Source organism: Gorilla gorilla, chromosome 1 (genome assembly GCF_029281585.2).
Source record: "Gorilla gorilla gorilla isolate KB3781 chromosome 1, NHGRI_mGorGor1-v2.1_pri, whole genome shotgun sequence".
Taxonomy (NCBI): Eukaryota; Metazoa; Chordata; class Mammalia; order Primates; family Hominidae; genus Gorilla; species Gorilla gorilla.
Genome location: NC_073224.2, coordinates 154083048 through 154100007, shown reverse-complemented (window position 1 = coordinate 154100007; position 16960 = coordinate 154083048). Strand labels below are relative to the sequence as shown.

Below are 16960 nucleotides of genomic sequence, written 5' to 3'. Positions count from 1 at the left end.
TACACATATATATATACACATATATACACATATATATATATATACACACATATATATATATACACACATATATATATTTATTTTTTTTTTTTTAGTAGAAACTAAATGTTGGCCAGGCTGATCTCAAACTCCTGACCTCAGGTGATCCACCTGCTCTGGCCTCCCAAAGTGCTGGGTTTTACAGGTGTGAGCCACCGTGCCCAACCCAGAAAACACTTTACTATTGTCAACCTAAATGACAAAGAGAAAGAGGCTCTCTAAAATAAATAAGGAATTTATTTTGGAATAGAGCATTGCAATGGGAATATGCATGCCATAGTAAGCTATTTATATATTCAGGGAGATAAAGGAAGGTAATGGTTTTTAAAGGAAAAGTGAGGATTATATAATTGTTTTGAAATGATTATCCTTGGCTAAAAATATCAACAACAATGGTGACACCAGTCCAAGGCTGGACAGGCTGTTGCTGGGCAGATGTCTTTTCAGAAGTATTTTTTGTATATGGGTGCAAATGTCCTTTGGGCAAGGTTGTGATTTTTGCAATTTTTTGTGATAATTTGTGTTATCAGGCATCTAAGAATGAGAACTCTGTCTTTACGGCCTTCAGCTCTATTTGTCAGGTTTTTCTTTTATTTTAACATCAGTGACTCCATTTTGATTCTGACAACTTTCACACTATGATTTTTAAATCTTTTTTAGGGGGGAGACTGGATTCAGCTAGAAGCCAAATTGTGTTCCACACACAATAACTTTTTTTTTTTTTTTTTTTTTTGAGATGGAGTCTCACTCTGTCACCCAGGTTGGAGTGCAGTTGTGCGATCTTGGCTCACCGCAGCCTTTGCCTCCTGGGTTAAGGCAATTCTGCCTCAGCCTCTCGAGTAGCTGGGACTACAGGTGTGCACCACCACATCTGGCTAATCTTTTGTATTTTTAGTAGAGGTGGGGTTTCACTATATTGGCCAGACTGGTCTTGAACTCCTGACCTCAACTGATCCATCTGCCTCAGCCTCCCAAAGTGCTGGGATTACAGGCGTGAGCCACCGTGCTTGGCCCCCATGCGATGATTTTTAAAGAATCAGAAATGGTTGGCTGGATGTGGTGGCTTATGCCTGTAATCCTAGCACTTTGGGAGGCAGAGGCGGGCGGATCACAAGGTCAGGAGATCAAGACCATCCTGGCTAACACGGTGAAACCCTGTCTCTACTAAAAATACAAAAAATTAGTGGGGCGTGGTGGCATGCACCTGTAGTCCCAGCTACTCGGGAGGCTGAGGTAGGAGAATCGCTTGAACCTGGGAGGCGGAGGTTGCAGTGAGCCAAGATTGCACCACTGTACTCTAGCCTGGGCGACAGAGCGAGACTCTGTCTCAAAAAAGAAAAAGAAATGGTTGCCAAATTTTAGACTACTTGCTTTTGTATTTTTCATTATATCTGTGATATATTAATAGATTTCTTAATAACAAACTTTTCCTTGATTGTAATTCTTCCTTTTACTTCATTAAGGTGGATAATTCTTTATATACATGGTTAAATTTTACTTAATTTTTTGTTTAGATTTTTACAATTACATTTGTAAGTGAAATTCATCTGCCACTTTATTTTGGCTGCTCTCTTTGTCTGACTGAGATGCTGATATAGAGTACTCTTATCTTTTGTTTCCGAGACTGTTGCCACTTTATCTTTAAAAGTGATCTAATGAGGAACTGAGTGAAGTTTTATTATACACTTCTAGTTAACTTGAGAATCCTGTTAACTATTTTTTGAGGTAAGTGGAAATGACTTCTGGTATCTAAGAAAGAGTAGCTAGAAAATAATATTTTAAAATTTACAGGGGGATATTATAAAGCAAGCTTATGAAGAGTTAATTTTAGAGTACAGCATTCCCCTTGTTCCCTCTTTAAAGGCAGTTTTCAATAATTAACAGATATTAACTATATTTATTTAGGTCAGGAGATTTTTTTTCAACTTGTCTTCTGAAATGGAAGAATAAATGAACAAAATAATAAAAGAGAGAATGGACAAATGCCACCATTCTCCTCTTATTGAAGGCGATTGGGTACAGTTGTGCAGGTTGAACACTACATAAACCAAGGGACATTATTTGTTACAAGGTTTGCATTGATTAGACACTTTCTTTCTGTACGTGTGTGATCAAAATCTACGTCAGGGGTCAGCAAACTTTTTTTTTTTTCAAGGGCAAGACAGTAAGTATTTTAGGCTTGTGGGTCATGTGGTCTCTGTCAAAACTTTTAAACTTTGCTGTTATAGTATGAAAGCAGCCATCCATACATAAGGGAATTGTTGTGGCTGTGTTTCAATAAAACTTGATTTACAGAAGCATAACTGGACTGAGGGCTGTAGTTTACCTATCCTACTTTATGCCTACATACTTCTAAGGGGATCTAATATTATCATGAAGATTTTAAGATGGGTTATGTTTATGGCTGAAACTCCTAACTTACATGTCTGATTTTCCTCTTATTCTCTCAGTTTCTTGTGCAGTGTCAACCTTTTCTGCCAGCGTTTTGTAAATGTTGTAGTTCTTTAAGCCTCAGCCTTAGATCTTTTCCTTTTCTCACTTCTATACTCTTTCTATAGGCAATGAATCCAACATTTTTTAACTTCAGTGTATTCCTCTACTCTGAATCCAACTGCCAACTTCATGTTTCTCAAAGACACCTCAAATTCAACAGTTAAACTGAATTTATAATCTTCCATTCTCAAACCTACTTTTCCGTGTTTTTTTTTGTTTCAGTGAATAGTATCATCAACTCTTTAATACAATAAGCCAGAAATTTAAGAATTATACTTCACATACAGAGTCTTTATTACCTATTGGTTTTATCTCCTTTTGAATTAGTCTGTCCACTTCTTTTCCCTGCTCATAAAAAAGGTGCTGCCGTTATTTATCTGGATTATTGCAACAGCCAGCCATTCTTGGCTCCCTCCATTTTGTAATTTGACTGATGTTTACAAAATAGATATCAGATAATAAACTAAATAATCTGATAATAAAGCTAGCCCGAGCCCTTTAATAACATCCTTTGTTCTAAGGATAAAAATTAAAAATGTTGGCAATAGCCCTCATAAATCTATGAGTGTTTTGTCACCTGCCTCATTTCTATCCCCATCTGGCACTTACTTATATATACCAGACATTATACCAGGAAAGGGGATTACAAAGATAGAAGAAATGGTCTCTGATTTCAAGCAGGGTACAGACTTTTTAGGGGATATACTTAAGTAAATAATGCTAAAGAGAGTTGCATTATTTTAGGTCAGATAAATATCAGAATTGAAATGGCAGGTTAAGATATACATAATAGGGAGAAAACCAAGAAGATTTAGCTTAAAAAATCAACAACATATCTAAGATTCTTTATTTGGAAAGAACTATAAATACTGTCAAATCTTCACTTATTGTTTGAGAGCTTATATCATAGACTAAGTATATAAATGAGGAAAAAGCTAAGGTAAGAATAGCTCTTTTACTGTTAGAATTTTCCATTTGCTACTAACTAAATGAATTATACAAAAGCCACCTGTAAACCTTTGTGTCAACCGATGATAAAATCAATGCAGTTGTTTGAAAGACTATATTGTATTGTACATCTTAGAAGCACATTATAGCACATTACATCTGACACTATTAACCAGAAGAATGACTTCATTGGCAAAAAAGAATAAATTGTAAGAAAGTAGGTGTGACAGGTCTTTCCTTTTCACAACGTACCGTCCATGGAAACTCTATAATTGAATCATATTTATGAAACTGTTTCATAATGATTTCATAAGTTTTTGTATTGATGCAAGCTTTTGTACTGTTGATGTAACTGCATTTCTGTCATGTTTGCACATTTTGGCCCATCAGATGTAAAATTTGGCTTCTCTCTATATGGTCTTCTAATTATAGAAATTGCCTCATAAATGTGATTGTGCGTGTGTGGCAACGTACTAATTATAAGAACAGCAAGCCATTCAGAAAGAGAATTTCTGAGATTCAATAAAACAGAGTTTTCTTTGTTGAAAATAGAAATATGCTCAGATTTAACAGCTCCAGAAAAACAGCACCATATTTGACTATATGCAACCAGAAAGGCACTATAAACTATTATTTTTCATTCTATGTGATTAGTCTATGGTGTCTATGATAAATGCTGCTTTCTAAAACATACCAGTCACAGCACAGCAGAGCAATAATGGAAACGTAAATGTACTTTATGAGAAAAATACAATTAGAAAAGTATAAAGATAAACTTACTGGCTCTCCCGGAAGTCCTCTGTCACCTGTACTTCCAGGCAATCCCTGTAAACCCTGGACAAATAAAGGCAATACTTGTAGGAAAAGTGGTGTGTGAAGATGTTTTAGACACTTTCCTTACCTTAGCTTTCCTATGGATCCTTCCACCCAACTTTTCTGTCTATTGCTGTTCTTTTTTTTTTTTTTTTTGCTTTTGTGGTAAGATACACACAACATAAAATTTACTATTTTAACCATTTTTAAATGTAAAGTTATGTGGCAGTAAGTGCATTCACAATGTTGTGTAACCGTTACCAGAACTTTTTCATCTTCCCAAACTGAAACTCTGTACCCATTAAATACTAGCTCCCCATCACCCCTTTTTTTCTATTTCCTGGCAACCACCATTCTATTTTCTGTCTCCATGAATTTGACTACCCTAAGTACCTCATATTAGTGAGATCATACAATATCTGTCCTTCTGTTACTGGCTTATTTCACTTAGCATAATGTCTTCAAGGTTCATCCCTGTTGTAGCATGTGTCAAAACTTCCTGCTTTTTAAGATTGGGTCCACTGTATGTATATTCCACATTTTGTTTACCTATTCGTCTATCAAAGAACATGGATCACTTCCAACTTTTGGCTATTGTGAATAATGCGGCTATTAACATGGGTATGCGAGTATCTGTATGAGTCCCTTTTTCAATTATTTGGGTATCTACCTAGAAGTGGAACTGATAGATCATATGGTAATTCGCTGTTTAACTTCTTGACAAACCACCAAACTGTTTTCCACAGCAGTCCCCCTATTTTATATTTGTACCAGTAATGCACAGGGTTCTAATTCCTCCACATCCTTGGCCACACAAATTTTCTTTCTTTCTTTTTTTTTTTTTAGAACAGCATTCTAATGTTTGTGAAATAGTATCCCATGGTGGTTTGATTTTCATTTCCCTAATGACTAGTGATGTTGAGTATCTTTTCATGTGCTTACTGGCCATTTGTATATCTTCTTTGGAGAAATGTCTATTCAAGTCCTTTGCTCATTTTTCCATCAGGTTGTTTTGTTATTCTTGAGTTGTAGGAGTTCTTTATATCTACCCCTATTTTTATTTAATCCTCACTCCTATATTGTGACAAATAATCATCCAAAATTATCTTAAATCTGAATTTCTTTATAGTTTTAATATTCATATAAAGTTTCTTTTTTCCAAAAATAATAATCCTTGTGATGTGTTAATAAGTATGACTTTTGCCTTTAAACCCTGGCAAGGCACAGGAGTCTTGGAACCTAGATAACCAGAAATAACCATACTGGACCTGTAACTTCCTTTTTTCCCCATCTTTACACTCTTTGTAGTACCATAAAAGAGCATCTCAGATATGAAGTAGATAGAACACTAAACCAAATTCTGAGTCTTCTCTGACTCAGTCAAAGATTTATTGAGCATTTACTGTGTGCGAGGCACTGATGACCACTGACAATACATAACATGTTGACCCTTTTGTAAGTTGCATCTTTTTTTTTTTTTTTTGAGACAGAGTCTCATTCTGTCACCCAGACTAGAGTGCAGCAGCGTGATCTTGGCTCACTGCAACCTCCACATCCTGGGTTCACGCCGTTCTCCTGCCTCAGCCTCCCGAGTAGCTGAGACTACAGGCGCCCGCCACCACGCCCGGCTAATTTTCTTTCTTTTTTTTTTTTTTTTTTTTTTGTATTTTTAGTAGAGACGGAGTTTCACCGTGTTAACCAGGATGGTTTCGATCTCCGGACCTCGTGATCCACCTGCCTTGGCCTCCCAAAGTGCTGGGATTACAGGCGTGAGCCTCTGCGCCCAGCCGTAAGTTGCATCTTCTACATTATTGATCTCAGGAAAGCTGATAACTATACAGCTAATCACAAATACCATTTTACCTTAAAAACTAAAAGGTATAAAAATATGACATTAAATTAGAAGTAAAGATATTCAAAGTTCTTAGCAACACACTATCTTCTAAGTTATAATCTTTAATGCTATGTTCAGTTTTTCTGGCTAGGGAAAGGGAAATATGTAAAATTATAGACTCCCATCTGGTTGAGGCCCTGTTTCAGTCATGTAAATGATATGGTGCCTATTTACTCCAGGCTCCTTAATTAAGAGATAGGATCATTATAAGGAATCTCTCTGTGCCTAGTAGACCAACTGAAATATACAGAAAACTTCAAAACTTTAAACAATGTCTGCCCAATTTTCTTTGTAAAGTATGTTTAGACATAATATCAAGCTTATCATGTACTTTTAATGCTGTTGATACTGCATAAAAGCTCTTTTGCAAAGCTACGAAATAATTTAAGTGGACTCTATTTTTATTGGGGATAAAGAGGAAAAGCACAAGCTGGAATAAAATAAAAATTATGTTTAAGGCTTTTCAGAACTCCTTTCTCTATGACTTCAACCCAGTAACTATGATAATGATGACCATGAGGATAATAATGACTATTTTGGTTGTTATTTATTAGAGCCTGTGCCAGGAACATAATAAATATCATTTGTTATACATTTGTTATGACTATGAAAGATTTCCTATATCAAAGATAGAGAAACTGAAGCCCAGAGAAGTTAAGTAATTTGTACAAAGTCAAGACTGCTAGTAAGTGGCAAAACCAATATATGACTTCCAATATGATTGATTCCAATAAAATATAATGATACATTATATGCAAGGGGTTAATTTTATATATATATATATATATATATATATATATATATATATATATATATATATATATATATATATAACTGTGGACTACTTATCAGAAATACCAGCGGCCAAAAGAAAATGGCAAGTTATCTTTATAGTGCTGAATGAAAACAAAAAATCCCCCAAAAGACTCTGTCAACCTAAAATCTGATATCCGGTGAAAGTATACTTCAAAAGTAAGGGAAAAATAAAGACATTTTATAAACAAAAACTGAGAGAAATATGTACTAGCAGACTTTACTACAAGAAATATAAAGGATGTTCTATAGGTTACAGGAAAATGACACCATTTGGAAACACAAATCTTCAGAAAGGAATGAATAACATCAGAAATGGCAAATATGTGGGTAAATGATTAACATTTTTTCCCCATTAAACATCTCTAAAGTATGTATTTCATTTACATCATGAAAATATTTTATTTATATTAAAGCAAAAATCATAACTTTGCAATGCGTAGTTTAAAATATATGTAGATGTAATACATAAAACAATTATAGCATAAAAAATATTAGTAAATGGACCTATATTGTTGGCAAGTTTCTTACACTTGTGTTAAGTATTTGCATAAAATACTTATTTTGTGGCACTTCACAGAAAAAGTTTGCTGTCCCTTGACCTAGAATAACCATGGAAAATTATGAGAATAAATAGAGCTAAAAATCCAACAGACAGATTAAAATAGAATTCTCAAAATTATTCAATGCCAACAGAAGACATTGAACAATAACAATAAAAAGGACACAAAGAAAAACAGATCATTAAATGGGAGACCCAAATCTAACCACATCAATTATGTATCAATAATTACATTAAATTGAAATTGAACAAATGCTCAAATTAAAAGGCAGAAATTGTCAGAATGAATAAAACACAAGGTCCAACTATAAGATATTCACTTTAAATATCAAGACACAGATAGGCTGAAAGTAAATTAAGGAACAAGATATGCCATGTAAGCAGCAAGCATAAGAAAGCTGGAGAAACTTCATGTGAGTATTCATATCAGATAACATATACTTCACAACAAATAGTATTACCAGGAGTAAAAAGTATTACCAGAGATAAACAAGAATATTTTTTAACAAAAAAAGGATCAATTGATCAGGAAGACATAATAATTATAAATGTGAATAAACTTACAATAGAATTTAAAAATACATAAAGAAAAATTAGAAAGAATTAAAGGGAGAAATAGAGAAACACAAAAATTATAGTTGAAGAATTTTTACACCCCTATCTCACAAACTGATAGACTATCTAGGTAAAAAAAAATCTCAGTAACTTATGAGTTATGATAGTTTTTATATTATTTAGAGAACCTAAAATAGTGATCCAGGTCTTAACACCTTAATAACACAATGGATGGTGGTCTTTCTTCCTGATTTTCTTTTGAGTCGGATGTATGGGAGGCAAGTATTGTATAGGAAACAGTGTTGGTCCATGGACAAATATACTTTTACTAGTTATCTGGATTACCAGAGCATTATGTGTTGCCAGTTTTCATTTAATTCCTGGCTTAAAATTATGAAAATTTAGAGATGGAGAGGGTCTTAGAGCTCTTATCCCAACCATTTTTTAAAATTCATTTTAAAAATAAAAAATATGTATTTTTAGAGATGGGGGTCTCACTACATTGCCTTAGCTGGTCTCGAACTTCCGGGCTCAAGAGATCCTTCTGCCTCTGCCTCCCAAAGTGCTGGGATTACAGGCATGAGCCACCATGCCCAGCCCTAACCAATTTAAACAAGGTTATATGGTTTTTAGGAGCATACACTAGACCAAAGGACAATTTGACCTCGAATTTATCTTTCTAATATACAGCACTGCCTGTTTGTTGATAGTGCATAAATGACTAAAAACACTAAGACTGTGCTGAAGAATCAAGTGAACCTTTGGGGCTTGTTTGGCTTTTTTCAATTGACTTTTCCCAGCTTCTCCAAGATGTCAATTCAATCAAGGAGAAGGAGACAATGTAGGTATAGAGCTAAGTAAACCTCAACAACTATTAAAAATTCATATTTAATGTCCAACCATGTCATGCACTAAGGTAATTTAATTCTTCTAGGAGTCTATGAGACATGTTTGCCAGGTAAGGTTACAAACCAGGGTAAGGTAACAGAATGATTCTAGTATCTTTGAATGATTCTAGTATCTTTTATTTGAGAAAGTCAAACATGAAATATCATGTTTATACAAGCATACATTGATGGGCTGAAAATGAAGGTAAAATTCTAGGGAAGGTCAACAATGAATGACCTATATTTTTACCTTTATTTTAAGCTCATCAATGAATACAAAATGAATAAGTAATTTTATTTCTCTGGGCCTCATTTTTTTTTAAATGAGAGGGATGAACTTGACCTCCAAACTTTTCCACTCACTGCAATGTATCGGCACTGTATAAAGTATATTGAAGTAGTCATAATCTATACAAACACCATTTATATCAATATAATAGAAACTCAGATGATGAATATTAAAACTCAAGTAATATTCTTTGAGGATAACGTTAATCAATAATACAATGCCACACACAAGTTCTTTCCTAGACATAGTCATTTGTTTTCTGTCTTAGGTCTCTGGTATTTTAGGTTGGATCACTGTTAGATACAATGTTATTGTGGGAAACAGCGGGCAGGGGGCAGCAGATTTCAAAAAGGAACAAGCAAATGCAGTGACATTTACTACATAGACAATTATTAATACTATAGTGGCTAAAACATTTTTATTCTATCCTTTTCTGTCTCCCCAGCTGCAATCTATTTATATTATCTATTTTTATAACTTTATATTATACATATATGTGTATATAACAAATCAAAATGTCATCATTAAAAATTAAAATTCTGAATGAAAGTAAAAATATCCATATACTTAAGCTTATGTGCTCATATACATGTACTATCTTATATGTCTATGTGTAAGTATGCATGTGTGGGTAAATCTTTAACATTTTTTTCCTCTTACTTAGTGATGATAACCATACAACTTGTTGCCTCTCAGGGAAAAAAATGTATAATTCTGGTAAGATTTTTGATGGTAGGAAAATAACTAGTATTACAAAATATTAACAACTCTTAAGCAGTGCCATGGGAAGGCATGAAGACACACACAGCTCTATACTCCAAAGGCCTAAAAGGAATTCAAGTTGAGTTAAAAGAAAACTAGGCAAGAGGCCTGAAAAACGTTAGTTATTATGTTAGCTTTATTAATGTCTCATTATATTTATATGTCACACCATTTTATTTTGAAATGGGCTTTACAGTAAAAGCAATTTATCATAACTAGAGTGAAGTAAAAGTAACAGTTATAACCACCAGTTATGGATAGGTACAACCCAGGCCCAGAATGGGTAAGCAACTTGCTCAAGTAAAACAATGACCCAATGATTAAAGGAGAAAAAGAACTTATATTCTTTTAGTCCAACATACTGAATACTAAACAATAGTTGTATTAGAGAATAAAGCAGATAAAGGTAATCAGTTCATAATTTATACATATATCAAAATATCACATTGTATACCGCAAATATATATAATTTTTATGTGTCAAAAAATCTCCCAAACATTGTTTGAGCAGCCCCTCTCCCCCAAAAATGCAGATAAAAATTGTTCATAGCATGATTTTTTTAATTACTTACTGGTTTCCCTTGAAATCCTCTTTCTCCAGGGTTTCCAGTCTTACCCTACATGAGAAAGAAAATTCTTGAGTCAAGGAGTCCCCTCCAAAAAGATGAATCATACTAAGAAAAACAAAAAAGACTTAAAATGTTCATCTATAATGTGAAATGTTTTATTACTTACAATAAGACCATGAGGCCCTCTTTTTCCTTGATCTCCTTTTTCACCCTAACAAAGTATCAAAGCCAGGTGAGTTAGTAAGAATGTGAATTATGGTCTTAGATATGCTAGCACATACTCACATACAAAAAAGACAGTAAGTATATAGTTAATTATTGAAAAGAAAACATCTCTGTGTGTGTAGTAAAAACTTTATGCGTTTCATACTTAGACAAAGAGAAAATTTAGAACCATACTTTTGTAGGGAAATATATTGTTTTTTAGACCAGCAGGACGTATGAACTCAATAAAATTTAACTACATATGAAATGAGAAAAATCAATGATTACCTTGGCACCTTGTATACCTTGTTCCCCTAAGAGACCATCTGGTCCTCTTGGTCCCTAGAGGTGAAAAAAATATCCTGTTGTTAATTTGAAATGTTCCTTTTTTTTTTCTTAACGGTTATGTGTCCTCACAGATGAAGATGTTGATTTTTTTTTTTGAGACGGAGTCTCACTCTGTCGCCCAGGCTGGAGCGCAGTGGCGCGTCTCGGCTCACTGCAAGCTCTGCCTCCCAGGTTCACCCCATTGTCTTGCCTCAGTCTCCCCCTGAGTAGCTGGGACTACAGGCACTCGCCACCACGCCTGGCTAATTTTTTTGTATTTTTAGTACAGACGGGGTTTCACTGTGTTAGCCAGGATGGTCTTGATCTCCTAACCTCGTGATCCACCCGCCTCGGCCTCCCAAAGTGCTGGGATTACAGGCGTGAGCCACCGACCACTGCGCGCAGCCAAGATGTTGATTTTATGCCCTGACAACAGAAAATAATACAGCTGGGTATATGGCTCAACCTATCTGCATGGGAGAATCAGCCCATGTTTTTAAGATTTAATGACAAATAGTAAGTCAAATGAGCACAAAAATAGCTAACACAGTAGTTGAGGTGGTTATAATACAGGTGTGTTATTTGGGTATTTCGTTCACTTTATAATTTACTCAGCAGCCAGCCAGAACTTGTTCTTAATCAACTCTAAATTAAAAGTGGCTGGATTTGTTTCTCTAAACAGTCTCCTTAAGTTTAATATTTTTAAATGGTGCTCTTCTCTTCACATTATTAGAAAATGATAGCAATGCAGGAACAGAAAACCAAACACCGCATTTTCTCACTTATAAGTGGGAGCTGAATGATGAGAACACATGGACACATGGTGAGGAACAACACACACTGGGGCCTGTCAGGGGGCCTGGGGGTAGGGAGTGTATCAGGAAGAATAGCTAATGGATGCTGGGCTTTATACCTAAGTGATGGGATGATCTGCGCAGCAAACCACCATGTCACATGTTTACCTATGTAACAAACCTGCACCTCCCGTACATGTACCCCTGAACTTAAAATAAAAATTGAAGAAAAAAAAAGAAATAAAGTTTAGCTGGAATTAAAAAGAGAGAAAGAAAGAAAGAAAATCAGTGCTGACTGCATTGTATCTGCTATGCAACTGCTTGTCAGGAACTACTGGGAGATGGCAGGGGCACAGAAAAGGTAGAGAAAATACTACTGAAAATATTCGTGTACATTTAAAATTTCTCAGTGTTCATTCAATAATTAGTTGCAAAAAGCCGTTGCAAAAGTCATTCTATAATAAAATGACAGAATAGTCTTCCATTAAATTATAACTTTCTTTGGAAGATCTTAAAGTCCTTGTTCAGGGACTTGATTCAATTCTACAGACTCTAACTGAATACCTGTGGAAAAGGAACTATATTAAGTGTTAGTGATTTATAATTGAGAGAAAGTTTCTCTACTATACAAATATACAAAAGACAATAATATATAGAGAGGTAAGACATGCCAAGGACCAAAAAAAGAATTCAAAGAGGGAGACAAACTTCACATTTGTAATGGGAAATAAAGATATTTTTAGCAGCTGGAGGTCAAGTTCTCATAGACTTATTCAAAATAGAAGAAACTCTACAATGAGGGATAGTATGTGAAAAAAATATAGAGGCATGAAAACAGATACTCAAAGAATAAAAAAGTTGTTTGGTTAGGCTATTGATTACATGTTGAGAAATATTAAGATGTAAGTGTGGAAAAGAAGACTGGGACTTATAAGGTGAAGGTCTGAAGTTTACTTATAAATAATTTGGCAGAAAACTGATGCTGAAGATTTCTACACAGAACGGTGATACAAATCTCCCAGGACAACATACAGATTTGAAGGAGTCCTTTAGGCTTCAGAATCTTCTCTTGTATCCCATCTGAGATAAGCTTTGGTTTAGCTTTATATTATTAAAAGCTATTTACTATAATAGGACTCTCTTCTTGGGAACTCTTAGGGTAACTGCATTCCTTGATCCTCTGAGGCACATTCATGGATTTGGACAGAACACACACTTCATGGAGGATCTGTAGCTCCACTGATCCTGATAAAGCCATAGCTCCAGCCCTACAATTTCTAAGTCTATATTCAAGGTACTCCATAATCTATTCCCAACTTTCTTTCTGCTCTATTTTCCAATGAAGGACTGAAAAACTGAACTACAGTCTTACTGTGCAAGACCTTGAAGATCAAGTTGAGGAGCATGGACTTAATTTCATAGATCAGTATTTTTTAACATGTGTTATTCATTCAGCAGATGTATACCGAGTGCCTACTATAAGCCAGCATTGTTTTAGGTCCAAAGGACATGGTAGGGAGAAGAGACAAATCCCTGAATTCATAAACAAGCAAATAAGTACGTAAAATTAAATTATAAAATGAAAATATGTAGTTAAGTATAATGAAGAAAAAGAACTAGAGAGTATCCAAGGTGGGGAGGACTATTTCCGATAGGGTGGCCTGAAAAGTCTCTCTAAAGTGACATGTGGGTAGACACCTAAAAGAGGTAAGACTGCAAGCTACACAAATAATTTGGGGAAGATCACTGTAGCAGAAAAAACAGCAAGTGCAAAGTTCTGATGAGGGGTCATGCTTAGAATATTCAATAATTGAGTAACCGAAGATGAAAAAAGAACAATGTTCAAAGGATGACTCAAGTTTTAAGCATGAAGGTCCCTCAGGAATTTGCTCTAATAATCACCCTCAACCCTCAAGATGATCTTGAAATTTCAGCCGTCTCTATTGATTCTTTTTCTCTAGCACCTTCAATGCCTAATTCTTCTCTTTTTGCTCTGAAAGAAACATAGCTAATTTTTTTTTGAGTAACAAAAGAAGAAGGCCGAAAGAGTGTGAAAAGGAATGAATGGTCAACATTCTAAAATACTATAAAAAACAAGTAAGGTCTAAATTGAAAATGTGTCCAGTGGTAATTAATTGGGTCCTTAAAACTCCTTTACAACCTAGAATTGCTATGTATTTCTTTGATATTTTATTACTGAGTAATTGGTAGAAGATAACAGCATCAATAGAAAACAAATTAGAAATGTAGGTTTGCTTAGGGTGGAGAGGGAGGAGTGGTGGAAGATAAGGAGTTTGACTCTAGATGATCAAGCCCAATGAAGTAGATATCTCCAAGGCTAGTGATAGAGAGTTAGAAAGTTAGAAGTCATTCTAAGTTTACGTGGTGGCAGCCATAAGCATTAAGCTTCAGAAGGCCCCTGGACACACAGTTGTATATTTAGAATTTTATTTAAAAAGATTGTTTGGTCCAAAGATAGAAAATACATTTCATTTCTTGGATAAAATCAGATTAAGTGGCTGCCTAGATACACGTAGAAAAGGCTGCATCTAGCTGGAGTAAGTCTCATAATTAATTGCCAGTTTCTTGTTTGGGCACAGAAATTACCTACTGCCATAGCTGAACTAGTCCAAGTCCCACTTTTTAAGATGAAGAAACTGAAGTCTGTAGATATTAGGTGAGTAGCCTGACTCCCATGACGTCCAAATGTACAAAGACTGAACGACTGTGCTTTATTAAGTTTATAATATTTTTTCAAATGTTAAAAAGAAATGAGGTTAATCCTGTCAGCAAGTGAATTCAGGCTGGAAGAGAGGACCTGAAATTTAGAAGTTTACAAAATGAATATTAAACATTCACAAGTAAAGTGCTGATTGGTATTGCAAATCAAGGAACTCCCTCTAAAATTAAGGAATACATATAGTAATAATAACCACTCATTTTATGTTTTACATTTAAAAATACTTTTACTACTCAAAGCAATCTAGAGATTCAGTGCAATCCCTATCAAAATACCAATGTCATTTTTCACAGAGATAGAAAAAAAAAATCCTAAGATTCATATGGAACACAAAAAATAGCCTAAATAGCCAAAGTAATCCTAGGCAGAAAGAATAAAGCTGGAAGCACCACACTACATGACTTCAAAGTACACTACTGGGCTGGGTATGGTGGCTCATACCTGTAATCCAACATTTTGGGAAGCTGAGAAGGGAGGATCACTTGAGCCCGGGAGTTCAAGATCAGCCTGGGTAAGATGGCAAGACCCTGTCTCTACAAAAAATTTAAAAATTAGCCAGGCATGGTGGACTGTGCCTGTAGAAGCAGCTACTTGGGAGGTTGAGGCAGTGGGATCATGTGAGCCCAGGAATTTGAGGCAGCAATGTGATGTGATCACGTCACTGCACTCCAGCCTGGGTGACAGAGTGACACCCATCTTTAAAAGATAAAATAAAATAAAATATACTACAAAACTATAGTTACCAAAACAGCATGGTACTAGTATAAAAACAGACACATAGACGAATAGAACAGAAAAGAGAGCCCAGAAATAAATCTACACATTTATAGCCAGCTGATTTTTGACAAAGGTGCCAAGAGCACACAATGGGGAATGGATGGCCTCTTCAATAAATGATGTTAGGAAAACTGTATATCCAGATGCAGAAGACTTAAACCCTTATTTAGCACCATATACAAAAATCAACCCAAAATGGATTAAAGACTTAAATATGAAGACTCGGAACTATAAAACTTCTAGAAGAAAACAGGGGAAAAGCTCCATGACATTGGTCTGGGCAATAATTTTTGGGTTAAAACCTCAAAAGCACAGGAAACAAAACCAAAAATAGACAAATGGGACTATGGTAAATGAAAAAGCTTCCATACAACATAAGAAACAATCAACAGTGTGAAGAGACAACCTGTTGAATGAGAGAACATATTTGCAAACTATTCATCTGACAAGGAACTATATATTCAGAATACACAAGGAACTCAAACAACTCAGTAGTTAAAAAATAATTCTATTAAAAATTGGGGAAAGGACGTGAGCAGACATTTCTTAAGAGACAAACAAATGGCCAACAGACACATGAAAAAATGCTCAACATCACTAATTATCAGGAAAATGGAAATCAAAACCACAATAAGATATCATCATATCACAGGAAGAATGACTATTATTAAAAAGACAAAAATCAGTAGATATTGGCCAGGATGCACAGCAAAGGGAACTCTTATATGCTGTTGGTGAGAATGTGAATTATTACTAATTCCATAGCCACTATGGAAAAGAGTATGGAGATTTCTCATAAAACTAAAAATGGAGCCTGGGTGTGGTGGCTCATGCCTGTAATCCCAGCACTTTGGGAGGCCAAGGCGGGTGGGATCACCTGAGGTCAGGAGTTTGAGACCAGCCTGGCCAACATGGTGAAACCCCGTCTCTACTAAAAATATAAACTTAGCTGGGCATGGTGGCTGGTGCCTGTAATCCCAGCTACTCAGGAGTCTGAGACAGGATAATTGCTTGAACCTGGGAGGCACAAGTTGCAGTGAGCTGAGATCATACCACTGCATTCCAGTGAGACAACAGAATGAGACTCTGTCCCAAAAAAAAAAAAAAAAAAAAAAAAAAAAAAAAAAAAAAAAAGAACTACCATACAATCCAGGAATCCCACTACTGGGTATTTATCCAAAGGAAAATAAAACATATCAAAGGGACTTTTGCACCTATGTTTATTGCAGCACTATTCACAATAGCAAAGATATGGAATCAACTAAGTGTCCTTCAATGGACAAATGGATAAATAAAGTGTGGTATATGTACACAATGGAATAATTTGTAGGAACATGGATGGAACTGGAGGTCATTATATTAAGTGAAATAACCCAGGCACAGAAAGACAAATGCCGCATGTTTTCACTTGAAGGAATGAAGGACATACCATCCCAAAATATGTCATGAAAACACTGGAGAAATTGTAGTTTCCAAAAGGGTGAGCTGATCTGTC

The 16960-nt window shown here is 35.2% G+C and overlaps 1 protein-coding gene across 2 annotated transcripts in view; it reads right to left on the bottom strand.

The window, feature by feature from the left end:
- COL24A1 (collagen type XXIV alpha 1 chain) overlaps positions 1-16960 on the bottom strand; it is a 417618-nt gene that overhangs the window by 151923 nt on the left and 248735 nt on the right. For both annotated transcript variants that reach the window (XM_063697321.1, XM_019023728.4), the window contains 4 exons: positions 11116-11169; positions 10790-10834; positions 10627-10671; positions 4261-4314 (listed from right to left, as the gene is read on the bottom strand). In XM_063697321.1, the coding sequence (XP_063553391.1) occupies positions 4261-4314; positions 10627-10671; positions 10790-10834; positions 11116-11169 (198 nt within the window). The remainder of the gene's footprint in view (positions 1-4260; positions 4315-10626; positions 10672-10789; positions 10835-11115; positions 11170-16960) is intronic.